This window comes from Pimephales promelas, chromosome 9 (assembly GCF_988280905.1).
Source record: "Pimephales promelas chromosome 9, fPimPro1.hap1.1, whole genome shotgun sequence".
In the NCBI taxonomy this organism is placed as follows: domain Eukaryota; kingdom Metazoa; phylum Chordata; class Actinopteri; order Cypriniformes; family Leuciscidae; genus Pimephales; species Pimephales promelas.
Genome location: NC_142777.1, coordinates 22,084,743 through 22,111,267, shown reverse-complemented (window position 1 = coordinate 22,111,267; position 26,525 = coordinate 22,084,743). Strand labels below are relative to the sequence as shown.

At 38.5% G+C, this 26,525-nt stretch overlaps 2 protein-coding genes across 3 annotated transcripts in view; one reads left to right on the top strand and one right to left on the bottom strand.

Moving 5' to 3' along the window:
* zic6 (zic family member 6) overlaps positions 1-26,525 on the bottom strand; it is a 92,457-nt gene that overhangs the window by 35,780 nt on the left and 30,152 nt on the right. The window lies entirely within an intron of this gene.
* zic3 (zic family member 3 heterotaxy 1 (odd-paired homolog, Drosophila)) lies at positions 149-5,067 on the top strand. Its single transcript, XM_039665753.2, has 3 exons — positions 149-1,436; positions 2,369-2,532; positions 2,780-5,067. The coding sequence occupies exons 1-3, from the start codon at positions 440-442 to the stop codon at positions 2,960-2,962; spliced, it is 1,344 nt and encodes a 447-aa protein (XP_039521687.1). The 5' UTR covers positions 149-439; the 3' UTR covers positions 2,963-5,067.

Below are 26,525 nucleotides of genomic sequence, written 5' to 3'. Positions count from 1 at the left end.
ATCAAATCTACTCACTGAAACGAACTGCCATTTTCAATACTAAACCTTGCCAATCAACGAACATGCAGCCAATTATCGCCCTTCCTACTTGTCACGTGACTAAGAAAGAGCTGTCCTTTCATTGGACAGCGTAGAGCTGCCTCCCGAGCTCATTTATGTTCAAGGAGTGAGTGATTGACTTTATCAGTCCAAGGACATCATTCGTCTGGAAAGGGGGGGAAGTTTGATCCTCTTTCTCGCGGATCCCAGTTACGGGAGTTTTTCCTCCCGTTTACCGAGACCCGGGATTATCATTTTGTTTTTCAATTCAATATTTCTTTATTCAAGCCTACGTGAAATTGTGCTCAGTTTACCGTTACCCACTTCACTCCATCAAGCTGGGGTTTTTCACTTTCACTTTTTTTCTTATTTTTCGCTTGCTTTTTCTCGATTGAGCCCAATGACTATGCTCCTTGATAGCGCTCCTCAGTTCCCGTCTCTAGGAGTAGGGGGGTTCGGAACACCGAGACACCATGAGTTGGGAAACAGAGACCCAGGGCTGGGGCTTAGTCCCTTCGCAGATTCATCTCACTCGGCTGCCTTCAAGATAAGTCCCGTTACTCACGATATCACCTCAAGCCAGACATCAGCGTTCACCCCACAAGCTACTGGATACGCAGCTGCGCTCGGACACCACCATGGAGGACAAGTTGCTTCTTACGCCGGCGGAGCATTCAATTCGACCAGGGACTTTCTGTTCAGAAACCGGGGTGCAGGCATCGGAGAGACCGCACCACCGAGCGCCCAGCATGGAATCTTTGCCGCTTCTGGGAGTCTACACGGCCCCCCCGGAATTTCGGACAACCCGGGACATCTGTTGTTTCCTGGACTTCACGACCAGAGCGTGAGCCACACTTCACCAGGAGGACACGTTGTTAACAGTCAAATGCACCTGGGTTTACGCGGGGACATTTTTGGCCGTCCGGATCCGTACCGACCTGTGGCGAGCCCTCGTACGGACCCTTACGGCACCGCTCAGCTTCATAACTACAACCATCCCATCAACATGAACATGGGGATGAACGTACCCACACACCACGGTCCGGGGGCCTTCTTTAGATACATGCGGCAGCCTATTAAGCAGGAAATGTCTTGTAAGTGGATAGACGAGAATCAAATGAATAGACCTAAAAAGACTTGTGACAGAACTTTCAGCACAATGCATGAAATGGTGACACATGTTTCGATGGAACACGTTGGCGGCCCAGAACAGAGTAATCATATTTGCTTCTGGGAGGACTGCCCGAGAGAGGGAAAATCCTTTAAGGCCAAATACAAACTCGTAAACCACATCCGAGTGCACACTGGAGAGAAACCGTTCCCTTGTCCGTTCCCCGGTTGTGGGAAAATCTTTGCAAGATCAGAAAATCTTAAAATTCATAAGAGAACTCACACAGGTAAGGCATTCATACCCCCCCCCCCCCCTTTTGATTACCTATTGTTTTTCTTTTTGTTTGTTTGTTTTTAAAAACAACCGTTTATGCAGGATGTATGTAAATTGTGTAGGCTATGCATAAATTGCAGTTCTTTCATAAATTTAGGCAATACAATTGTACATATTCTTTTACAATAATTTTAAAGTAAATATAAAAGTTTAACATGGAGAACAACTGCCACTAGTAGCCACTTTAACTACACTTTAGGTTTGGAAGAATTAAATAGAGTGGTAAAATGTTTGGCGAGAATAACTCCTTTTGATCTTGTATAATCCATATACTGAGAAATACTAATTTTCTTTCGATTGAGGAACATATATTTCAAATGTAGCCTATACATTGAAACTCTTTGAGGATGCAAAGCTGCAGGGTTGTGGAGCGAAATTGTGAATGGACTGTCCTCTTTCATTTGTCCTTATATGCTTGTGGCTATAAAGTTAGTAGGCTAATTGTGGGGATCTGTGTATTGTGGGTGCATAAATAAAATGCTACACATTGCTCTGGGAAAGTATGTAATGGTAGAAGTGCATTTAGTCTGATTAGCTGGATTTGTGCCTAAAAATGACCCCTTTCGAAATGTAAAGCAAGCTGTTGAACGGTCTAATGTATTAAACTATAGCCAGATAAGAAAAGTGCACTCAAATTAAGCAATTACTGTGCAATTTACACGAAGATGTATTGCGTGTTGATTAAAGATGCTTGGAAAGTATTATAAAGAATAACAGCAGCATGGACTCTCAAAGAGCGTGATATGTGGGTAACTAAACCATCTGGCGTAAGCGCGCATGGCCTATTATTTCGAAAGGCATATTACATAACAGAAAGTTGTGCTCATCCGCTCTATGAATAAAAAGTGATATCCCTAAAACCCCAGTGTTTGCTCTCACTTGCAGGTGAGAAGCCATTTAAATGCGAGTTCGACGGCTGCGACAGGCGCTTTGCGAACAGCAGCGACAGGAAAAAGCACATGCACGTGCACACATCTGACAAGCCATATATCTGCAAAGTGTGTGACAAGTCCTATACACACCCCAGCTCTCTCAGGAAACATATGAAGGTAAGGGGACATTTTATGATTTTGCAGCGAAAAAGAAATCATACAAATAAAGTTTTTTTCAAATGTTCTAATTGTAAATAATAAAACCCCTTAGATAGGCCTAAATGTGTTATGGATTATATGGTTCACAAATGTTTAACATAGATCACAAATCATTTTAAATCATAGGCCCTACTGTTTAACCGTACCATGTAAACAAGTGTGTTATTGGCTATATGTCATACATCTATGGACGTTATAATTTAAGGTACACGAATCACAAGGCTCAGAGTCGTCTCCAGCTGCTAGTTCTGGATACGAGTCGTCCACGCCGCCAGTGCTGGTTTCTGCGAACACTGAAGACCCGACAAAAACACCCACGTCTGCAGTGCAAAATACATCTGCACACAGCGATGGACTACCGCCTAATTTTAACGAATGGTACGTTTGAAGCTCCAAGCAGACTCTCAAAAGGCGGACCAAAAGGTTAAAGCAACCTTTAAAAAACTATATACGCTATGGCGTACAAAATGGCATTGAAACAACAGGAAAAGATGAGAGTTCGCCAACAGGCCTATATTCTCAGGATTCGAAATTTGACTTTATTCCGAGTTCGAAGAAAACTAGCAAGGCATTAAATAACGAAATAACACTTTCTAAGAATAAATGGTTTTCCTTTAGTTTTCAGATTTCAGATGATTATTTTATTTTTCATTTTATGTATTTTCTGAAAAAAAATATTTAAAAAAAATAATGGGAAAGAAAGAATATTTCACGGTGTTTTATATTAAGGTGACACTCACATCACCTTTGATTGATTGTTAAAACTTCAGACAGTCTTAAGAAACGTGCCAAAGTCTTTGTCTTGAACTTGAACAAAAAAATAAATAAATCATAAATAAGTATATAGCCTACTCGTGAATGTATTTCCTTGTTTGATGGAGTCAAATCTGTTGTCCAAGTCCGTTTTCAGGTGGAGAATGTGGTATTAGCTTACGATTGTTACCTTTGAATATAACGTTGCCTTTGTTAATAATGATGTAAATACATATCCATGATGCCATATTTATCAATTTGTAATTTAATTATCGGCGAAATAGCCGAATCTTAAATGATATTTATGGAAATGTTTTCTAACAAGACTGTACAGTTTTGAATCAATAACCAGTTTTAACGATGAAAAAGGGAGTCAGTTCTAAAGTTCCCACGATACGATTGTATCTTTTTTTAACCAATAAATGTGTCTTATCTGGGTCGTAAAATATTAATTATATTAATATTATAACATGACATAAGTTTCAAGTATGCATTTTCCAACGTTAGGTTTACGCGAGGACCGGTATAAAAAGAAAAGAAAAAAAAAACATTGGGATTATTATTATTTATTTTATTTTCTTTAAATCACCGATGAATCGGGCCATATGAGATGTAGATTTTCTGGTTCTTATTGATTTTTCTTTCCTTTACTAGCATCAGGGAAACTTACAAATTCGAGAGGCCACTGACCAGTTTTCATCAACACGACACTTTTTGATCAGATACACGATGTAATAGTATAGCTATCATTCATGCATCAACAACTCGTGTGACAGTTTTGAAAACATTAGCCTATATTCCTGGGTTTAAGGTACAGCCATTTGAATCAGTATAGTATTCCATTTTTTTGATGGTTCAAGAACTGTCTTTGTGGATGGAAGTCTGTGTTTAATGTTTCAAAGAGGAGCAATGATCTGTCACAACATTCTCAAAATAAAACTTTCTGTCTGTCAGTTTGCATCGTTTTAAATGTAGTTCTTCTGTGAATATAGTGTGTTGTTTGTTATGAGTACTGTGGTATTACAAATAGAAAACTTTGATTACACATTTGCTTGTTTTATGTGAATAACTTTTCCAGATGTAGAACTGTATGTGTGAATGAAATTTAGTATTAAGATTACTAGAACTTTTTACGGTGGAAAAGTAAGGGAAATATGTTGTTCAGTGACACCAAGAGTTACAGCATTGCATTGTTACATATTTTTAAGAGACTACAATTATGCATAAAAATATATTGTGCTTATGAACATGATTTCAAACCACCAGCACTACTTTTTGTAAACAAACGTTAAAAAAATCAGTACCTCGTAAGTAACGGTGATATATGAATACGTTTATTTAAATAATTTAATGAATATATGTTTTATATACTATTTTCTATACGTTAAGTTAAAATAAATAAAGATTTATTTCAGCCACCTTCGATGTATCTTCAGCCCTGATCTTAGACAGATCTAATGTACAAATGAAGCTTGAATGTGATTCTGTGACATTTTCTCGTGGAAATGGGTCACGCATCAAGTTATTCCTGAAAAGCACATGTTTAACTGATGAACTGTGTCACTGTGCCATTTTCGAGGCAAACGATGTTACTTCAACATACCTATTCAGAATTCAGCAAAACCTTGTACTTTCTTTCAAAGTAGCGTTATTGTTTGTTTGTTTGTTTAACAAACTATTTATGACAAAATGTGAACAAGTTTTTGACTGGAATTAAAACAAATCCTGAAATGTCAAAAATGAGGACCTCAGTTTTTTCTTTACATTTATTTATTTGCCATTTTTCCTCTTGTTCTAATTCTAACCTTGAACTTAAAGCAGAGCCTACGCCTTACTCCAAAATGTACGAAGCAGCGACCCACTTGAACTTGACAGTAACATGCCGCCATTTTAGCATCTTGTTTCTTCGAGGGACGAAAAAGTTTAGAATTGTAAAGCGTTAACGCAGCTAACAAACGTTTTAAGCATATGATTATCTTAGGACCTGTTGGGACCTTAGTAAACATGAGTTTACTTGACTTGATGTTTTACTTTACTTGCTGTTATAAACATGAGTGCTGAGTTTGTTTCAAAACATTTTGCGAGATATGCTATAAGCCATTCTCTCGATGTCAAGGTTGTGCTTGGAAGACATTAATTCAAAAACAAAACTGCACCAGTAGCAGATTGAACATTTGATTATTCCACTGCATTATACATATTATCTCCTAATGATTAGGCTATATCAATCAAATTATTAAAATAAAATATAGCCAAACAGTAGGCTACAGCATCAACTCCGATATCGCAGCAGAATCAAATATTGTGTTCACAACTAGGCTATATATATATATATATATATATATATATATATATATATATACACATATATATATATATATATATATATATATATATATATATATATATATATATATATATATATATATATATATATATAGCCTAGTTGTGAACACAATATATTTTTTTAACTGACGGAAGTTTACGCTTTAAAGCCTATGAAGGAAACATTTTTTTTTTCTTTTTTTTTCTTTTTTTTTTGGAGAACCTGCCGGGATCTTTTTTCTTCCTAGCTTGTTATGCAGTATTTTAGACCAACCCCCATAGACTCCACCTTCATTTCAAACCCACCCCCACCCCCATCTTCATAAACAGTTTTTCCAAATTCATTTAAACTGATTTCTTTCTGTTTTCTGCGCAAGCGCACATTCTTCTATTTCAGACAACATTCTTCTCTTCATGCCAGCGGCTCTAGCCTATCTGACATATGTGGTGACGTAACAACATGGCGCTGGCTATTTTGCTGAGGCACACCGACACACTCAACACAGTCAGTGCTTGACTAAATGAAAGTACTCGTTTGGTCTCATTTTAAAGCTGTTGAGAACAACTAAAAGTATGATGTTAATATAAAAGTGAATAAAAGTGAATGTTTTGTGTTTGGAAAATACCAGTCTAAAGAATGGCATGGCTTTTTTCTAATTAGTTTGACAACGATTAAAAAACACGTAGGCACTAGTCACGTGGCATAAGTTTGAAGAGTAGCGGTTATTAGTTGGATGAAGTAAAACATTGAATCTGTAGTAGCCTAAATAAAACACAAACAGATATAAGAAATGTGATGCATGCAGGAATTCGGTTAAATCAATTAGGTTTAAGCAGCCTAATCGAACAGAACGTGTTCTCGGGTTGTTTTATCACTTTGAGATAAGAATTTATTATAAGTAGGCTATTCGGGTGTTTATGGGTTGCATGCGCATACCGGCTAATAGTAGCCTACTAATTTAAGGTTCTTTCCCTAGTCCTCCCTGAAGCCACACTCAATCTCATAGCTTTGCTTGCTAAGCGGGTGGCACTGTCTAAGAGGATAAACCGACACGAGCCGGTTCCAAACGCTTTTTGTCACGCAACTGAGTGCGCGGTCATAATAAACTCATGAGATGATTACCTTGAACATGGCGTGATAGTGAGCACGTTTGTGCGAGCTAGCCTATTAGTTCTCACGCATAACTTTAATTTTAAAACATTAAAAAAACTTCACTGACTCACACATATCATCACACACTATCAGCCCTCTTAGCAGACAAGGTAGCTAAAGGATTTTCAAGGTTCCGCTGTAGGCTATGGCTACTTTAAAAAATGTTATATAATGTTACTCTATATTGTTATACACATATAATACACACACGCACACATGTATTATTTGTGTATAACAAAATGCTACAGTAACATAAAAAATGTATAACCTTTTACAGTAAAATGTTAAACGTGAACATCTCGAACTGCAAAGCTTATGTAAAATACGTTTTAAAATAGGCCTAAGTGAATTGGGCTGTGTTTGTCATTTAATTCGCTATATTTACCAAACAATACAACATGGTTTGTGGAAGGTAGAGATAATTTGCACGTCAATTAATCCTTTTCAATGAGTTCCAGCAATGCTTATTCATCTGCAGGAAAAGCGATGAATATGCAAAGGTGCTCAATATGACTGTTAATCCAGGATGTGCCCTTTCAAACTCTACTTTGAATGTGCTGCAAGTCCATTGTAATGTTAAAGCAAGGTAACTGGAGCCATCATTTATCTTGATGTTTGCGTTTAAATTAATTTACCCTTCACATCCCTCCTGGAATGGAAAGGGGGTATTTTTCTGTTCATTTAAAATTCCAACAAGTGTCAGCTGCTGATTAGAAGCAAGCAGCCTATCATGGTCTTTGTCGTTTTGTTTTGTTAACTTATGGCCTTTATCGCCCTAGTTGCCGCGGGATTGTTAGCACACAGAGATAAGAAATTATTATTCTGAGATGACATATATTATAAGCACGTGTGCAAAAAAAGAGAAGTGAAGATGAATTCCCAGAGTCAAAGGCTACTGTCCTGGCCTAGGCCTACTATCCAAATTTTTGAAATTTACGTAGATGTTTAAGAACGCTGCGAATCCATTTGCACCTTCATCCATCAGCGAGTCAATAGTTATTTGCAACATCACTGTCTCTGACTGAAGAAACCCCTGCTTTCAAAGTTTGTCAATAAGACAATAAATAAATTAAACCATGGAGGAGACCTGTGAGGTTTTCAGCGGTTGTTTCAGCGCATTTTTTATTTTATTTTTTTTATTAAGCAATCCAAGGTGGTGCATTAATGTCCGGGAGAAAGTATCCCGATGTTCATCATTAAAAAAAGACGAGTAAAGGCAAAGATGGCGAAGTCACACATGGAACCAGATTAGCCTAAATTGACCAATACCATCATATTATAATAACAAGCATGTTTGGGTTGCCATAAAATGCAAGGGAATGATCTTAATTTGCTTTAGAGAGAAAAATCATGAAATCATGTCAATCTACGCCAACTAAATTGTTCAGTTCAACTGCACCATTGGAAATGTGTATATTAATTCATTTTACATCACCAATGGCCATATAGGCTACTAATAATATTCGATATTTACATTAATATTACTATTAATATAGAAGTTGATGTCCACTGGTTTGTCATCATGCTGACTCACTTATCAAATTAATGGACGACAATTGGAGTTGTCGTGGCCTGAGCGGTGCCATCATTGCATCAGTTAACACCTGCAAACAAGCGTCAGGGACTGCAGGGGGCGAGAGAGCAGGTGCTAGTGGTTGGTGTTTGGAGGCCTATATTAATAAGACTAAAGCAACAAAATGTAAAAAAGGCAAAATCATTCGGTCTGAAAGTGAGTCCTGCTCCAGCTGACACTATCCTTGATTCTAAAAGTCATTCAATCAAAACATGGACTAAAAATGACAATTGATTGATCAAGTCACATAACTTTTTACCTTCATATTTTACTCTCTGTCAATATAATAGAAGCCATGATATAAGATTAAGCATTAATTTATTGATAATTTCACACTGTAGCTGTAGTTCATGTATTCATTTTTTTTTTCCTTTGTACGACACAAGTCATTATGCACACTTTACTGTTTGTGTATTTGTGTGGGGGGTGGTATACTAGAGGCTATCAGGGGGTGGTGGCCAGGTGCTGTTGGAAATTGCTTGGCTATTGCCAAAAAGACCTCATGCCAGGATAATGCAAGGTCCAAACCAGAGTCAATCCAACAACCTCTCTCAATGCCCCATGACCAATCTCCTGTGTAATTGTTTTTCCGGTTTCATCTATCCATGTTGAGGGACATTACAGAAAACGGATCACATACTTTGTCTTTGCTCAAAAATGAAAATGGTGAAAACACCAAAAGAAGAGAACAAGTTTATGTGAATATATTTACATTACAACCTTGCAACGTGGGCCACCCAATTCCAATCACAATATCCAAGTGCACCATCACTTTCTGAAGGGTAAATGATGACGCTGCAGTGATATTCAAAATCCAAGTTTAAACTTTCCAAGTTTAAAGCGCATGGAACGTTAGCCCTGTAGGCTGATGAAGACAGGAATGGTTTTTTCAACACAATAGCCTACTTAAAAAGGGCATATCTGCATGCATATTCTAATATTTTTTTAATACGTGATGTAAAACATAACAACATAATCGTTATTGAAATTCTAAAGAGGCTGCATGCCACCGTTATTAGGCTTAAAGACTGATATATCAAGCCTACTGCCAGCCCCTAAAAATATAAATTCAGAGATAATGCGATTTAAGCGTTTAACAAAACAAATAGCCTAATTAAACAGCCATGCAAAGTGAACGCTATAACAACAATAATGATCATGTTCACATATATTCATAGACTGAATGTAATTTTTATGTAGGAGCAAGTATTAGACTCAATGTTTTGTGTATAATTAAATAGTAAGTCAAGCCATACTTTGTTATGTTTGTCATAAATGTCACAGGCAGTCCGGCTTAACCCCGTAATTCCCGCGAAAAGAAAATACAGAGTTATTAAATAGCCTACACTTGTCAAGTCCATGACAAACTCACTCGAAATGAATGTCAAGAAACTTCAATCATGCACTATAGGTCAGATTGCTGCAATTCCCCTGTCTCAGAAAACTCGTATGCTTGTTTTGATGAGTGAAAACGTGAGGGTTTAAAGAAGTTTAAAAACATGCGGGCGTTTTCATTTTTGTCTTTCTTACATTAGCCTATTAAATGATCCTATTAAATCATTCAAAACGGTCATCATTCAAGTCTTAAAAAAGTAAATTCTGCAGCATGATATTTAACCACTTTACAAGAACCGTTTTTCGTCATGATCATAATATTACATATGCTATAATAATTATAGCTACATATTTCACACGAAGTCAGTTATAAGTACAAAGAGAAGGTCAAGAGGCTTTTAAATAAAATATGCAACGAAATTCGTAGTAGCTATAGAGCAAAAATTAGCGTACAGGTGTGAGTTTTTTGTGTGTGCAATAAAACGCGTTATTCCGTCATAATCTCAGAAACGGTTCGGTTTGCTTTTGCTAAATGTGCCCGCGCCCTCAATGATTTTGGTACATCACCTAAATAAGGTGAAATCTGGGGCATTCGGACTCAAGTAGACTGGTTGTCAGAGTCAGTGAAGTGTAAAATTGCAACACCAGACAGGCCGCATAATAGCTCAGAAGGGGGCTAATGTTCATGCTGCATTCACAGAAAATTTTTATAATTGCTAAATTAAAAATAACTGTGTTTATAGAACGATTTTTGTGCTTGGTGGTGTTTTTAAATTCATTTGCCTTTTACTCTAATAATTGAAATGCCTAATAATATTTGTTACTCCTATCAATATTGCCAAGCAAACAATGTACTTTTGCAACCTCTCAGACATGCATTTCATTTTTTTTAATATGTGATAGAAGCCTTTTGAAGTTACAATCTGCCCTTTGCTAGGTTTTTTTTCTCCACCCTCTTGTTCTCTGTTAAGAAGACAAACTTAACACAACATTAAAAGCAAACAGGCTTTAAAAAAATGCATTGTTTAAATGCTCACAATTTATAAAAACTTCTTCACTTCTAAAATTATAATTTGACTAGGCACAAGATAATGAAAGCAAAACATGCCTTATCTCTAAAATTATTAACTAAAAGCTTCCAAAACTTGTGTGGGATTTTTAATATGCATGTCATGGACAGTTCAGCAGACAAAATACTGTCTGAACATAGGGCATGTTGACAGACAGACTGAACACATAGATTAAGGATTAATCCATGTCAATTATTAATCCACGTTTAATTCCCGTTTCCCCCTGAGAGTGGGACCCATTAAAAAAAACTCAGTCACTTCACTTGAAGGAAATTGGATGTACTACTACATCTTGCCCACTGCATCCACCAGACCACAAAATAAATAAAACTTCAACCAATTAAAGAGAACTCCGGTGCAAAATGAACCTTTGGTCTAATTAGTTACTGTGTTAGTGTGGGGCTATTTTGAGCCTTGTTAGTGGTATAAACTAGCGATTTCTTTTTACTTGGTAAATGCCCCCAGTACTAGCGTTATACGCGTAACAGTTTTTAGAGATAAAACTGTTTACATTCGATTATCATGAAAACAAATCTCAGAGAACGGTTGACTAGGTACCGATGTTTTATTAGACCAAAGGTTCATTTTGCACCGGAGTTCTCATTTAAACTTCCAGGGGGCAAAACAACTTTTTTTGCTAGGTACATCTCGTCATGGATGGAACAGGAGTCACACAGGTGGTAAGTGTAACAATGTTTATTAACAGGATTGCAGAAGCAGACAGTGATATGGAGAGTATTCAAACAGTTGATAACCAGATGGGAATTTAAAGGTGCTATATGTATTTTTTAGAGGCCTCTATCAGTGATGTTTCAGATTGCAACCAATTTTTACAAGAACGCTCGTGCTCTTGCCCGTGCTCAGACACAAGTGCGAGCGAGCGGTGATCAGAACTCAGGGGACAATGAACGAGTGGGAGGAGTGATTGAAGCTGGAGGAATCCTAACGGTAGAGATCCACTTGTCCGACACGAAAGTCTCGTGTTGTCGCGACACCTCCCCACATTTGTACTTTGATGGGCGTTACTCAAGTTTACCGATTTGAGTGTGGTTTTGAGCCAGCGGCCAGTCTAGAACGGAGGACCTGCGAGAGACTCCCCCCCCCCGTCTCCAAATGCTCTACTTCTATTGGATAGTCGCGGCGCGTTCATCGGAATTCATTTGCATAAAGATGGGCATAGGCCAGCTTTTTGATGTGCAGCATTTTTCCAAATGAAGAGCCGCTTTCCTGGGATGCTTTGCGCACGCGTTAAAGTCGCGTGACGGAGCGCGGCGCGACATAAGTATCGCACGGACAAGTGGATCCGCACCGTGACGCATATATAGTTAAGCAGCAAAAACAAAAAGAAATGTGGTGGAACACACCGTTTACCAGAACCGTGTCGAGAATAGTATATATTACCTCACAGGCTCACAGAAATAGCACAAAAATAAATAGATTTCACTTCTTAAAATCCCTCTGTTGAAAAACAGAAATATGCACTTGTTTGATAAAGCCTCATTTCTGACTGATGCACTTTACAATTCTGCATTGGACTGTGCAGAAACACGCCCAGCAGCAAGACACATGGAACAATTTCTATACCGTTTAATAACATACATTAACAGCAGCTGCAGTCTGAGTAACTTCAGTTGGTCTGCTAGTCACATGCACCAGGCAACAACCAGACTCCTACAGGGGCTCCAAACGTCATCTCACCCAAATCAGATGGATTATATCTTCGTCTATAGAAGTAATACTTCTATATCCATCCTTGAGTTATTTTAATGTTGTTTGGGTTGTTGGGAGTAAGCAAATGAGGCACGTAAAAGGTTCAGAGGTAAACATGTTTAGTGCTTTAATTGTGATGGAAACGAACATTAGGTTAAAAAATGTTACAAACAAGATTGAAGAGCCTACTCTGACATGCTTGCCTCTTATTGTGCACTTTTCAGTCATTCTGATGTGCATTCATATCTTTCTATTACTGCCTGACACATTTCTTTTTTTTTTCATTTAACCATTAGACCTGTCATCTTCTTTACTGCACACACATACTCGTTCTTTTTGGACAGAAAATTGCAGTCCAATTAAAAGTAATCAAAGGCTGATGAGTAAAAAGCCTGGCTATTCTCATGCATTTTATTTATTTATATATTTCAAGCAATTTCATCTATACTGAATGGTTTTTGATGGCCAGTGGATTGGCAGAACAAAGAAATTATTGTGTGAAGTCACTAATTATTGAAAAATATATATTTATTTTAATGTCAAGTCAATGGCAAGTTGTTGTATCATGAATGGACGGGTAGGTCGTAAATTAGAGCTATCCACACAAACTCCAGAATTTATTGCCACATATATTAAAATCGCATCCTGCACAGCATCCTCTCAATTTGAAAAGTTTGACAGCAGACCACAAAATGATATGCTTTGAATTAATATGGAATGACATGCTCTCCATCGAGACCACTTTGGGACCTGGATAAGAGGCAGGGACAGCTGCGTAATTACTACTCTCACATGTACAGAAAGTAAATAATTTATTGCCTATAGTAGCCATTAACTGAACAAACACAATAAGCTCCATAACTGCCCAGCAATACCATAAGTCTGTTATAGGTGGAGCATTTTACATTCTGCTGAGTCAAACAATAACTGGTTAACTACTTTTACATGTTAAATACAAGCTTAAAATTAGTTACACTCAAAAACCTTTCAAATTCACATTGTACAATATATTCTGGATCCTTTTCAGCCATCAAAAACATGGCAGCTGGAGGCAAACAGCCAAAAATGCACTGATAGCTGCCAAGATGCTCTAACAGTGAAACATTTATGACCTCCAATAATAACATTAAATGTTCCCATAATAACATTTTGAAAGCGATTTTTCTCTCTAGTGATTTACAATGGATTTCAGCCTTCAGCCTGTAAATCAAAGACTGCCCATACCCACACACTTACAGTATTAGCTTAGTCTAAGACTGTTTTCAGCAGCATAAACAGCTTAAAGGGTTAGTTCACCCAAAAATGAATTAGTCACCCTCATGTTGTTCCAAACTGGTAAGAATTTCGTTCATCTTCAGAACACAAATGTAGATCCTTTTTAGCTTCCTGCCTCATAGCTGACTCCATTGGCAGCTATGCAAATAACATTTAAGCTTCAAAAAGTTGAACTGTGAACTGATTGGTCGAAATTTTCTAAAGAGACACGATCACTTTATATGATGAACGGATTTCATTTTGGCTTTTATTCACATATAAATATTGATCAGCGAACATAAACAGAAGCTCAACCGAATCGGCTTGACACGCGAGAACAAGTTCTCCTGTGTTACACAAGAATGAACCTCATTGGTTCTCACATGTCAAGTGAACATGCTTGCAGCTTCTGCTTACCACAACTGATGTGTGAGTTGATAAATATTTTTATGTGAATAAAAGCCTAAATTCAATCATATAAATCGCTAGTGTCTCACTTAATTCATATGGATTAGCTTTATGATGAACTTTTTAAAACATCAAATTGGTAGTTACGAAGCCGCCAATGGAGGAGTCTCAGATTTCATCAACAAAATCTTAATTTCTGTTCCAAACATGAACGAAAGTCTTATGGGTTTGGAACGTCATGAGGTTGAATGAGTAATTGAAGAATTTTCATTTTTTGGGTGAACTATCCCTTGTCAATTATAATCTGTGCTGGCTAAATTTCGAAATCCTTACATCTGCACAACACAGCAAATAAACAAAAGTGCACTGATAAGTTGCTGTAACTGCACAAGCACATCATCCAGACATCCCACGCACAATTTTACCTCAGCATCTGTCTCTGGAGACATTATGAGGAAATCGTGGAGAACTGAAGTGCAGGCCTAACTCATCTCAACACTCAAGAGTGCATAGATCATGACACCTCCATTTATTTTTAAAAAGAGTGCAGTGTGCGTGTGTAAATTTAGAAAGTGCCCTGATGGATTTGTTCGAGTTTTAACCACAGGAGAAGACCGTTTCATAAGAGCATGCAGAGCGTAACTGTTCACACATTTGCATTTGACCTGCTCTTGTACGGGTCCTGGGAACAGTAGAGGTGTGTACAATCTGAAGTTTACAAGATATCACAGTTTTTTTTAACCTTGCCCCGACCACATGTGGAGTTATGAGATCTCTAGCAAGTGTAAACTCAGCAAGGAGTCTGAAATACGACTATATGCGCACAGAGAGGTTCTGTACGGTTACATTCCCTCATTTCTTAATGCCTCTAAGTGATGCGCTAAACCCTGAAACTAAAGCTTAAAGGATATGGAAAAGTATAATATACATTTATATTAGAGTTGCACAATTCACCTTTGTTTAAAATACATTCTTCCATAATAGGCAACTTAACATGTAATTTACTAGAGGTTCTGACAAAATGTTAATTGCTTCAGTCTATGAAATATTTTATTATTTCAATTAATTTTTTTGAACAAATATCTCGAAAGAATGATTCAATGACAGATATACATAAACAGTCCCTTGTCGCCACCATGTAATGAAGCAATTGGTACAAACTTTACTCGAAGCTTAAAGTTTCTTTCAAAAGTTGATTAGTCTATTTTGATCGCTATCAGTGTTTATATCTGAACTATGAACACTTATCCTAGTTCTTCTGTGGTAATTTGAATTATTGTAACACAGAAATGATATTGTGTGGTTGGTTGAAAATACTGTTGTGATGTGATCATACTTTTTAAAAATGTAATAAGAATAAGATCGGAATGATCTTATTGGAATGGAATAAAATCGTGTGGGTGTTTGAACTGAGATGGCGCTCTTTTAGCGATTAACCGTGCAGCTCTACATACATTAGAACTGCACAGTTAATCGTAAAAATCTCCATTCAAACACCCCTGTGATCTTATGTATTTATCTAAAAGTTTAGATTAGTAAACACACACACATATACATATATATATATATATATATATATATATATGTTTAATAATCTAAACTTTTAAACAGTAATGTGGCAAGCAGGGCGGGGCCGAGAACCGTGGGAATTGAGCAAGGCCGGTGGTACAAGGGCTAATGTGCATCACACCGGTCTCGAGTCTCATGGAGTTGATTAGATTGTATTAAAACGTTCGCTGGATCCCACCTCCTTCTTCCCTGTTCCTTTAACTTTACAACATTGGTGCCGAAAACCCGGGAGGAAGGAGGGACACGCTGTTTGAGAGCATTCGCTTCTGAGGGGGATTTACTGTCGGACAGCACGAAGGAGCAGTGACCGCCAGTTGCTGCCCGAGGCGGTGGTGCTGGAGCGATTGAGAAACAGTTGGGCTGCCGCTTTACTTTCATTTGCTTATGTTTGTTTTATGATTAAACTTTATGTTGATCATTCTCCGGTTGCCGACTCCTCCTTCCCTGAGCCTTGGACATCGTTATAATTAATAATTGCATTATTTTTATGTGAAAAAAATACTATAACATTCAAATGTACACTAAGATACTGTACGGCTTGCATCACTTCAACCATGCAACAAGATCTGTCCAATATTTACAACGTGGGCCCGTCTTCACTCAGCGAGAGCTCTGTCTATCCTGTCTTTCTTTGTTACAGCCCCCATGCTTTGTACCGTGTGTCCTGCATTTGGTCCCCCGCCTTTGCTGGGGCCACGAAGAACTATCCAAGTTTCCATTCATGCTTCTCATTACTGGGGCATGTTGAGGTTTTATGGAGCCTTGTAAACCCTTGAATTACTGCACTTTAAAATAGATTTTGACACTATTATGTGACTGTGCTTATGGCGAAGCCTTTCATTGCTAGACGGAGGACTCATAATGGCGGACGACAAAAGAGCATGACTTGTTAATTATTTTTAACTGCCGGATAAAATGATTATGAACTAGGTAAAAATGCACAAAGGGCATGTATGGGGGTGTTATGATGTTGTTTCAAAAACATGATGGTAGAGGAAGCCAGGCCTTTTCATAACTTTAAAAATAAAAGCATTTTAAAATCTTTTAGAAACTAAAAATGTAAATAGAAAAAAAATCATTATTAAGAGAAGAATTAGCTACACACAAACAAAACTGTTTGCAGAGAACAGTCTTGTGACAGACTATCTGCATTTCTCCTCCCAGGCTTCTTTCAGACAGGAGCCGTATGCTGGGCGGCAGAGTGGTCAGAATACAAGGTGGCAGCCAGTCAAAACACTGCCTGTTATTCCAGCCAGGGCCCAAGTGCCAGTGAAGAGCTTCTTTTCATGGACCCTTAATGTGGTAAAGTGATCTGCTGCACAATAGGGACACTCAAGGAGGCCATCCCCAGCAAACAGGCCAAAACAAACAGCTCCCTATAGGCCTGGCTGTCTCACCCCTGGCCCCCTGAACACATCCCAGCACCTCTCAGGTCTGCTTCAGTGGGCATGCAAACAGGAATACACTCAAACATGCACAAATACACAGTTAATGAATTCGTACACAAACACAAATAAAGAATGAACACATGCTGTGACAAATAACACACCACACATACGCTGGAAAAATATGCTGAGCTCACACCCTCATTCAGCGTTTAAAATACGCAACAGTTGTGAAATCATAATGAATAAAGCTTTCTTAAAAGAATTCATTTTGACTCCTGAATCTTTCCTTATGATTTCTAACAAAATTGCAACACTGCTAATTTGAAAATGTTTGCTTGCAAAAACAAGGCCATGTGTGGGACCAACACAATAATGGGATTTAAGCGACATTCAGAGAAAAAAGGAAATTACGTCATAGAGTGGACCCCTGTAGACCCTTATGCCTGTGTTTAAAGGTGATTGACTCGCTTAAAATTTCGAATATTTTGACCTTTTCCATGACAAGTTTGGTTCAGGTTAACCTGTGTTGGGACTCCATCAAAAAACAATGATAGTTTTGAATGTATAATGCATCATATTTTGTATATATTTATCATTAAAATATACTTTTTTACTTGATGGTTACATAGAGTAATTAAAATGAAGCTTTTTTATGAAAATGACTTAAAACATGAATACATTTAATTTCAACAAAACTTGGCATGCGTGTTTTAAACTATTTTTTTAAGCTCTTTCTTTTTCTTCATCGTGTACAATAAATGCCCCAAATTTTTACATACACCTAAAATGCCAATTTAATTCACATGGCTTTCTGCCATTCAAGAACTAAAATTGGAGAGGAATGTATCTTAGTAGACCGAGAAGTAGTGCTGTGACTGTGGCTTTGACTTAGTGTGGAAGCGCTTTCAATATTGACCACAGCGAGCATTTATGCAGAGGCCCAGCTGGCTCAAAGACAATTTGGCTGACAATGACAGAAGAATTAGCACTCACTTTTACAAGCTCAGCCTCAAATTACTTCTCTAGCACTCTGCGCTAGCTTTAGTAAATGAGACGAGGCAAATTCAAAAAGAAACTTTACAGCGGCCGCCCCACGCCTGTAATAAGCACTCTTTTCTCTGATCCAAAGACATAATCATGACAATAAAAGTCCAGGCGTAAACCGCACACCAAAGATCATGAGAATTATACAAGCACTACAACCGCTCCTGGAATGGGCTTTTTTCTAGTGTGCTGTGTGTGAGGGAGAATGAAAGGCAAATGCTTTTCCCTCTTCTCCTCTTTCTTCAACCTTTTCTTCTCCCCTCTCCTCCTCCTTGTCTGTTGAAACATGTGGTCAGCTGTTGTGTTTCCATGTGGTCAGATGATCAAAGGCAGAGCGGGATAGTAATTGTCCCCTGCTGAAGCGCAGCTCGGCCTGGGATCAGGGTCCCAGCAGGTGGGGGGACAGCCATGAGAACGGCCAGAGAAGCTGGAGGAACGCGAGAGGCCCTGCCTGGCAGAAATAAAGACTTCCTAAGGGTTCCTCTGACAACAGAGCCGCTTGGGGAGAGTGAAAAATGAAGCCTCCACACATTTAGAGGTTTTTTTTCTGGAAGGGGGAAAAGGGGCCACAATGGAGGGGGGGGGGGGGTGGGTGAAAATGAATGCATAAGAACAAGAGATTATAATATTTGGAGAATAGGAAGGCTTTGATTGTGCGACTCTCGCCTCAGTTGCCGAATTTTAGCATCCCTGATTCACGTTTTTTTCTGGAGGAGACAATCATGTCACCTAGTTTCAGTTGTACTGATTATGCATAATGCTAGAGCAATTGTTCAAAACCAAGGCGTCCGAGTCTCTAAAGGGGATATTTATGAGATGGGGCAGGGGCAGTAAGAGAGCGAGCATATGACAGAAAGCGCAAGAGAAAGAGATACACCGTGGCTAAGTCAGTGTTTACCTGAAGACCAAAGGGAGCTGTGAAATCTCACAAGTCAGGCTACTTCACATGTATGTGGGAGCCCACAAAACACTTTTCACTGCTGTCTGTCATTTTGATTGCCCAGCATGACTCCACCCACCAACCCCCCAACCGCACCCCACCTCTTCCTCTGGCCAGATGGCTTTTTTTTTAAACAGTCTGTGTCTTGCACCTCCACTCTCAATCCTTGGAAGAAGCGGGAGGAAAGGGCCAGCGGGGGACATAGGGCTGTGTGGACAAATGCTTTTTGAGGTAGCAGAGAAAATAAAATGGATTAAGGGGAACCTTTTCACAGACACCCCTCAAACTAGTATGACGCTTCTTAGCTGAGGCCCTGATAAGCACTGAGATGATCCACTCCAGTTAAAGAAATAAGAAAACGAACCTTCTACGAACAGAACGAAACATTTCCACCGAACCCGAAAAAATGGATACTTCAAAGATAGGCTTTCAGGTTCGACATGTTTGTATTTTTATGGGTATATTGTAGGAACATCAGAATTTTCTGAATGTCACAGGTGTTCATTTAACATATAGACTAGCAACTCCAATCATCAGACGAGAACACAAGGTGGTTTGACACCTACACCGCAACAAAACATATATATCAAATCCATTCAAACACAGCAGGTCTCTTTCTACTACACCACAAAGGCCCTCAGTTCCTTCCAAGTGGAAAATGGACAGGAAACTCTGAGATTTCATCATCACAAAAGATGTCTGTTGCAACCCAAACCTGAAGCCAACAGGCCTACATACATTAAGGAGGCTGCTTGATTGACTGGAAAGCGGTAAATAGACCTCTCAGTCTTCTCACAGTACCGACAGAAATGCCTGCGGTGTGAGTGATGGAAGATGTCCCTCTTGCACATAAAATACAAACTCATTCATAGATATTTGGTGCAGACCTTCTTGCAATATCGGACAATGCTTCAGGGATTCAAGATTCAAGGCTGAGCCTTTTGTCTTTGCAACTACTTTAGAGTAGTCTCCAGTCTCTCATGGAGGCCGAAGCACTTAAATGGTCATTTCAAAATAGCGCAAAATAACCCATTTGATCAGCCAAATCAAATGCAAAACAATGACTCCATATGTACCCGAAACTAAATGTCAGAGCAAGAAAGGACTGACATTTGACTTCCTGATGGATGTCATTATGTCACTAGGCAACATAGCACGAACGTCCTGCCTGAAATAAAAGAGCTTTTGTCGACTGCAATCAATAAGAGAGAGCTTTATTTATATATTTATTTTGCAAATAATTCACATGAAAAACAAATGGCACATACTAATCAGCTTTTTTGTTTGTTGTGGAATAGCAGGAAAAATCCCTTTTAAGCTGACTGTTTGTGTTTCGTCTTTTCAAAAGCACTTTTGGCAATGTATTAGGTAGCTATTTTAACAGCCGAAATGAATAAACATTTTACAAAGGTTTAAACAGATACACAGGCCAATTTTGTAATGTATCTAGATGCATTTCAAATCATATCAAGGTGATTTGTTTGGTTTGGAAATGACAAAGGCCGAACGATCAGAGCTGAATCCTGTCACTGGATTAGATCTGTGACATTAGCCCTTCCCTTCACATCAGGTCACAGGCTCCATGTCACATGACACCAGGGCCTTGACCCCTCTGTGGTGACATGTTACTCTAGGGTCAGTCGAGTTGCTCAATTAGCAAAGGAGACAAAGAACTGGGCGTAGGGGAGGCGAGAGATCAGCCGTCCCATCCAAAGAAATTCAACTACGGAGCTCTCCGCCGCACGTCTGCTTCTGTTCGCCTGGCCAAGCCCTCATTTAGCAGTTCACTGACTGGATATGTGCCCGCTGCTCTTCACAGAGTGTGCGGTGATAGCCAAGAGTCATGAAAGAGCTGAAGAGTTTCTCCTGTGCCACATGGCGGGACCGTCGGCGAGAATATGATCTTACATCCACGAGTCAAGAGTCTGGTCTTCAATTGACTGGCACGCACGTTAGTGTCAGAAAGAGTTTGATGTCAGACAGACTGGCATCAGTGGGCACACATGCAGGGAGGGAAAATAATGCTGCTCTTTGGTGTAATAACAGATCATGTAGGGAAATGTATGCAAGCACATGTGTTTATGCAGTATAGCTTACGCTGTTACACAAACATCAAGGCGTTTATTCATACGTCCTCAGCAACCTGTGCACACACTCCCTGACACTAGACACCCACTTATATACAGCCTTTTTCCATCTCGCCATCCCTATTATATACACTCATCCAGAGGAAATGAAACAGAGGAAGATTTCAGCTGAGAGCATGATTGTAGTCGGAGATATTTTAGCTGAACCTCATCTTGATAGCGGTGTCTAGAAGGCTCAAAACAGAGTTTAAACCATTCTCTTTTTGCTGCGATTCAATCGGGTATGGACTTATGCGCAGATAGGCATGCACACACACAAGCAACGTTTTCATCTGGCATACAACAACCACACACATATTGCGTACTTTGATAACGAATATAACCTGGTGTCAGAAGGAATCGTTCCCTGTTTTTCATCTTTAGCTCTCCTAAATATAGAGTATGCTTTGAAAAGTTGAACAGCCAATAATAAAGGAAAAAAGATCTACAGCTATGCTGCTGTACTTGTCCATCGGTCTTTTGCCACTTGAGCCCCACTATGAAAGATTAATTGTACTAGTGAGTTTGCAAGTGCTAAACTACAGTAAGTACAGAACAACAGCTGGCCCTGTCATTTCCATAAGAATACAAACCACAACAGCTGCTCTCGCCAGCATCTGCCGAGCTGTTTATGAAAATTAACAGTGCAGATCCTCATAAAGTCATCAACTATCTCCAAATTTACAGCACTAAAAAATGCATTAGGCTCGGCCCTGATTTGATAGCTCTAAATTTCGTGGCTCATAAATATATTTATACACTCTATTCACAGAGTGTACCAATTACAAGGCGAGCAGGGACATTGTCAAACAATGTTTCGACATGTTTAATAACATTGGGGTATGATTTGTCAAGGCATTGCACCAAACACAGCCGCTAATGAGAAGCAACTCTGAGGCTGCCTGGCCAAATCAGAGGGCCTTGGAGGACTATTCAACCATTGTCAACAATTTCACTCTCAGTCCTCGCGCAAAGCGACAGAGACCACTGTTACTGGATAGCACTTAGTTAATGGCTCCCTTTTGGCAGCTGTAATTACACAATGATTAGCTTTACCCACTTCAGACTTTCACACTTCACCTTGTGTTCCTACAGTCTTCAGTGAGCAGGTCTGGGAACAGCTATGCAGACCGTGCTGAGCCAGACTTGTTCGAAATGGCGCCTTCGCATTGTGGATTCTACGTGTGGAGATATACTTAGTGCTAATCCAATTGAAACCAATACTTCCTGTCAGGCAAGGTGCTGGCAGACTACATATACATATTAGCGGATAATGAAATCTCCACTACTGTAATCTAACGTTTAATGAGGTCCAGACAGTGTGAAAGCTTAGCATGCTTCTGTCAAGTGAACAATACTTCAAGTCAACATGCACAAGTTTTTTTTTTTTTTTTTTTTTTGATATCAAGGTTTGTCATACATCCAAATGCCTGTGGTAAGCAGTTTTTTTTAGAGTATTTAAGAACTGAAAAATATATTGGTTAAGAGTAATATATATATATATATATATATATATATTAACTTTTGTCAAAACAAGTATCTGAAACGTTATTAGAAAAAAAAGTTTAAAGAGCCCCTATCAGACTGATGAGATGTGGGGGAAGGTTGTCTTATATTATATTATATTATATTATATTATATTATATTATATTATATTATATTATATTATATTATATTATTATATTATATTATTATATTATCATATTTTGTACAGGATTGACAATGGCAATTGTTACATAGGAGGAAGGATGGAAATAAAAATCTACAAAAACAATATGGGCAGTATGGTGGTAGTGGGGAGTGATGGTAATGACAATGGTAATAAATAATAAATGGTTACTTTGTGTACACACGCATACACATACCCACGCTCATACACGCTCACTTACACACTTAGATCAAACACTTAAATCACTCTTGCCACTGCTGGAATTATGGATTTACAAGATTGCTCACTACTGCACTATGTTGGTTTGTTTGTATGTATGTCTGACTGTTAAATAAAAAAATAAAAAATAAAAATAAAAAAAAAGAGCCCCTATCATGGATTTTTGAAAATGACTGTTCATATGGTGTGGAATATAGCTCTAAGGGAATGAAAACATCCTGCAAAGATTTATATCTGAAAGTGCACCTTATATAAAGTTATTGTCTTTCAAAAGTGAGAGTCGACTCTGAGTCTATGAAATGAATTGTTTTTGAAACGAGTCATTAGCTGGTTTGTCGTGACGTAGAGACATACTGGCCGCGCCCAGTTACTGCGCGTCTACACATTCAAATACTTCATCATAGCATCATGTCGAGAAGACGCTGTGTTCTACAATGCAAAGATAGTTCAGCCACTTTGTTTTCATTTACCAGGGACGAGCATGTGAAGAATCGGTGGTTAGAGTTCATATTTGCAACGATACCACAACAGTATAGCCCGATTGTGTTCTCATTTTAATGACGAATCGTTCAAAAACATAAATGAATTCAAATGTGGATTCGCAAGCAGTTGTTCCTGAAGGAGGGCTCAGTAATTTACCCAGTGTATATGGATCAGCTTCCTCCTATGAATCACAACCTGTAAGTATTATTAATAATTGTTGCTTTTATGGGTTTTGAACGGTTTTGTTGCGTCAGGGCACGAGGCAGTATGTGTGTGCGCATGTATCTGTGTGTGTGTGTGTGTGTGTGTGTGTGTGTGTGTGTGTAAGTTACGCTCAGCGTAGCTTCTAGGTCTCCAATGTCAATTTTTTTTAAATATGTGAAATATTTGTCGCTGTTATTGGAGTTGTTATAAAGAATAAAGCGTCTTGTAGTACTGCAGTGCTTTATCTTGTTATGCTAACAAACAATAACTGACTGGGTCTGTCATCTGACCAATCACCGCCGATTAGCATCACACAAAGGAGTGGTTTGTAAAAATGAGTCGCTGTACGAATCATTTGGGAGTCGGTGAGCAAATAAGTTAAAAATAAATGCATATTATAAGACAAATAAAGTGTTTTTTTTATCCTTGCATGCATGTTAAACTGTTTTTGGGAACTCCTAAAACAAAAATAGGAACATTTCAAATGCTATGATAGGGGCTCTTTAAATGATAAAACATTGAAGGTAGACATTGAAGGCTTGAAAGAAGTTAATCAGCAACATTAATAATTATTTAAATACACACACTTATTTAAACTGTTTACCTTTATTGACTTTATTAAATGCTAATGTTTATTTATTTATTGATGATGAAATTGAAGAATTGTGTGTGTGTGGACTTCCCATGCACATGTTGTCAATAACCACAGGGAACAGGCTGTAATGCATCCAACCACGAATTAATACTCCACATAGAAGTTTAACTGCTTTTAATGTTTTCATTTGTAAGTTGCTTTTGATAAAAATGTCTGCTAAATGAATAAAATGTAATGTGTACTCTGAGTCAAACCATGCAATACATTTTTTTAACTGTAATTGATTAAATAATTACAATCTTTAATGTAGCCAGTTCTCTGTCTGTTCTATCTTGAATATATGTGTCCTGTGTTCATCTTTAACTGTCTGGTTATATAACTGTAAATTCCTTGTTTGTGTGCAATACACTTGGCAATAAAGCTCTTTCTGATTCTGACAATATGATGCTCCCACAGCACGTTGTTCACACAACAGAGATCTGTGCTGTTTCTCTGGCATTTTCAAAGCCTCATAATGCAATCTAATGGTTTAACGAAATCCAAATTTTAAACGTCTTCAACTGTAGAATTGAGCCTAAACAGATGAATAAGCAAAAGTTATTTCAGGGCAAGAACACCCTGATTATAAAGCAAATCACGATTGGTTGGAGCGGGAGTGTGCAATAACTGGTTAGTGCAAAATGCCTGTTATCTGATTGGCACAGAAGTAGATGGTGGATGGAGTCCACTTATTTGTGGATTTGACGCTAGAAGTCTTTCAAAATCCACCAGTGTGTGCTGTCATCTACAAATGCACAAGAAGAGATCCAAAAATGCATAGAAAGAGATTCCCAAATGCATGAAAATGAATTCAAAGACGAGTTGTGTGTGTGACAACACATTTGTAAATATTTTTTTTTACTTGCAAAAAATGCAAATCTCATTCAATTTATTTGTAATTTTTTTTTCTTCACATTTATTTGTGAAACTCAATCTATTTATTTGGAATAATGCAACTATTCTAGCACCATATTTTGAACAACTGAGGCATAGTGAGCAATGCTTTTGTCCCTGGTACAGAGACAAACATGTAAATGTGAAACATGTTAACAAATGGGAACCCTGATGTCATAGCAAATGAACAGTTTTAGTAACAGCTGATCATTTTTTGAAAAATCAATAACGGCAAAACAAACACAAAAATGTAAACGAGGCTTCTCTACGACTGCATTTGGGTGCAGTTGTCAAGTTATTTGCCCATAATAACATGTCAAGCTAAATCAATACATATCCTCTCAAGTCAGTTTCTACCATCAATCCTCAGCAGAAATAAAAGAGGGAAGCACACCTTCCTCGGATCAATATCACAACAGCTAGGCACAGGACAGGCATCTAAGACTCCTGCTTTGTAGCCAGAGAGGTCTTTATATGTTCTCTAGAGGACTTATTTACTCCAGCCTTCAGCCTAGATGCTCAAGTCACTACATATCTGGCCTATCAACCTTGACACCTCCTTCTTTGTGCGTGAAGCAGCATAAGAAGTCTGATTCAAGTGATTTCTCAGGTTTCTTTCCAGTGAAGTTAAATGGTGCACCGTGTATTCTACTGGATGGCAGGAATTGAAACATTTAAAAAGCCAACAGCGATAAGCCAAGCACAGACACCCCGCAGACAGACCACCTCGCCTTGGAGACACTTAAGCGTCTGTGGCTTTGACAGCATTTTCATCACACCCCCTACCCCCCTTCACCATCTGTGAATGTGCCCGGCAACATCAAACCGAGTCTGAGAATCAAAAGCCAGGAGACAAAAACGTTCAGGGGTACTATCCTCTGCTGACAAAAAAATGACTGTCACTCGTAGCAGAAAAAGAGTCATTTGACGGTGGTTAACGCACGCCATCCATCTTGCAGGTAATGTTTTTTCTCCTTTTCTCTCATGAGGAGAGGCCAGTGTTGCTGCCATGTGTGCAGTTAGAGGCTTCCCTGGCAGCAAGCGCTGCTTGCACTTGCATCAATTACAGCGGATAGGCCTGACAGCTGTAATTACATACCTCAACACTGATTATGTGCGGTCTGTCATGGAGACCAGCAAGGCACCTATTTTCATGCACTCGTTTAAGCAGTCAGTTGTCAGGGCAAAGTGGCAAAGCAA

Coding starts and splice junctions, on each gene's coding strand:
- zic3 (XM_039665753.2), top strand. CDS start 440: ATGACTATGCTCCTTGATAGCGCTCCTCAGTTCCCGTCTCTAGGAGTA. Junction 1,437..2,368: donor TCATAAGAGAACTCACACAG/GTAAGGCATTCA, acceptor TCTCACTTGCAG/GTGAGAAGCCATTTAAATGC. Junction 2,533..2,779: donor CTCTCAGGAAACATATGAAG/GTAAGGGGACAT, acceptor TTATAATTTAAG/GTACACGAATCACAAGGCTC.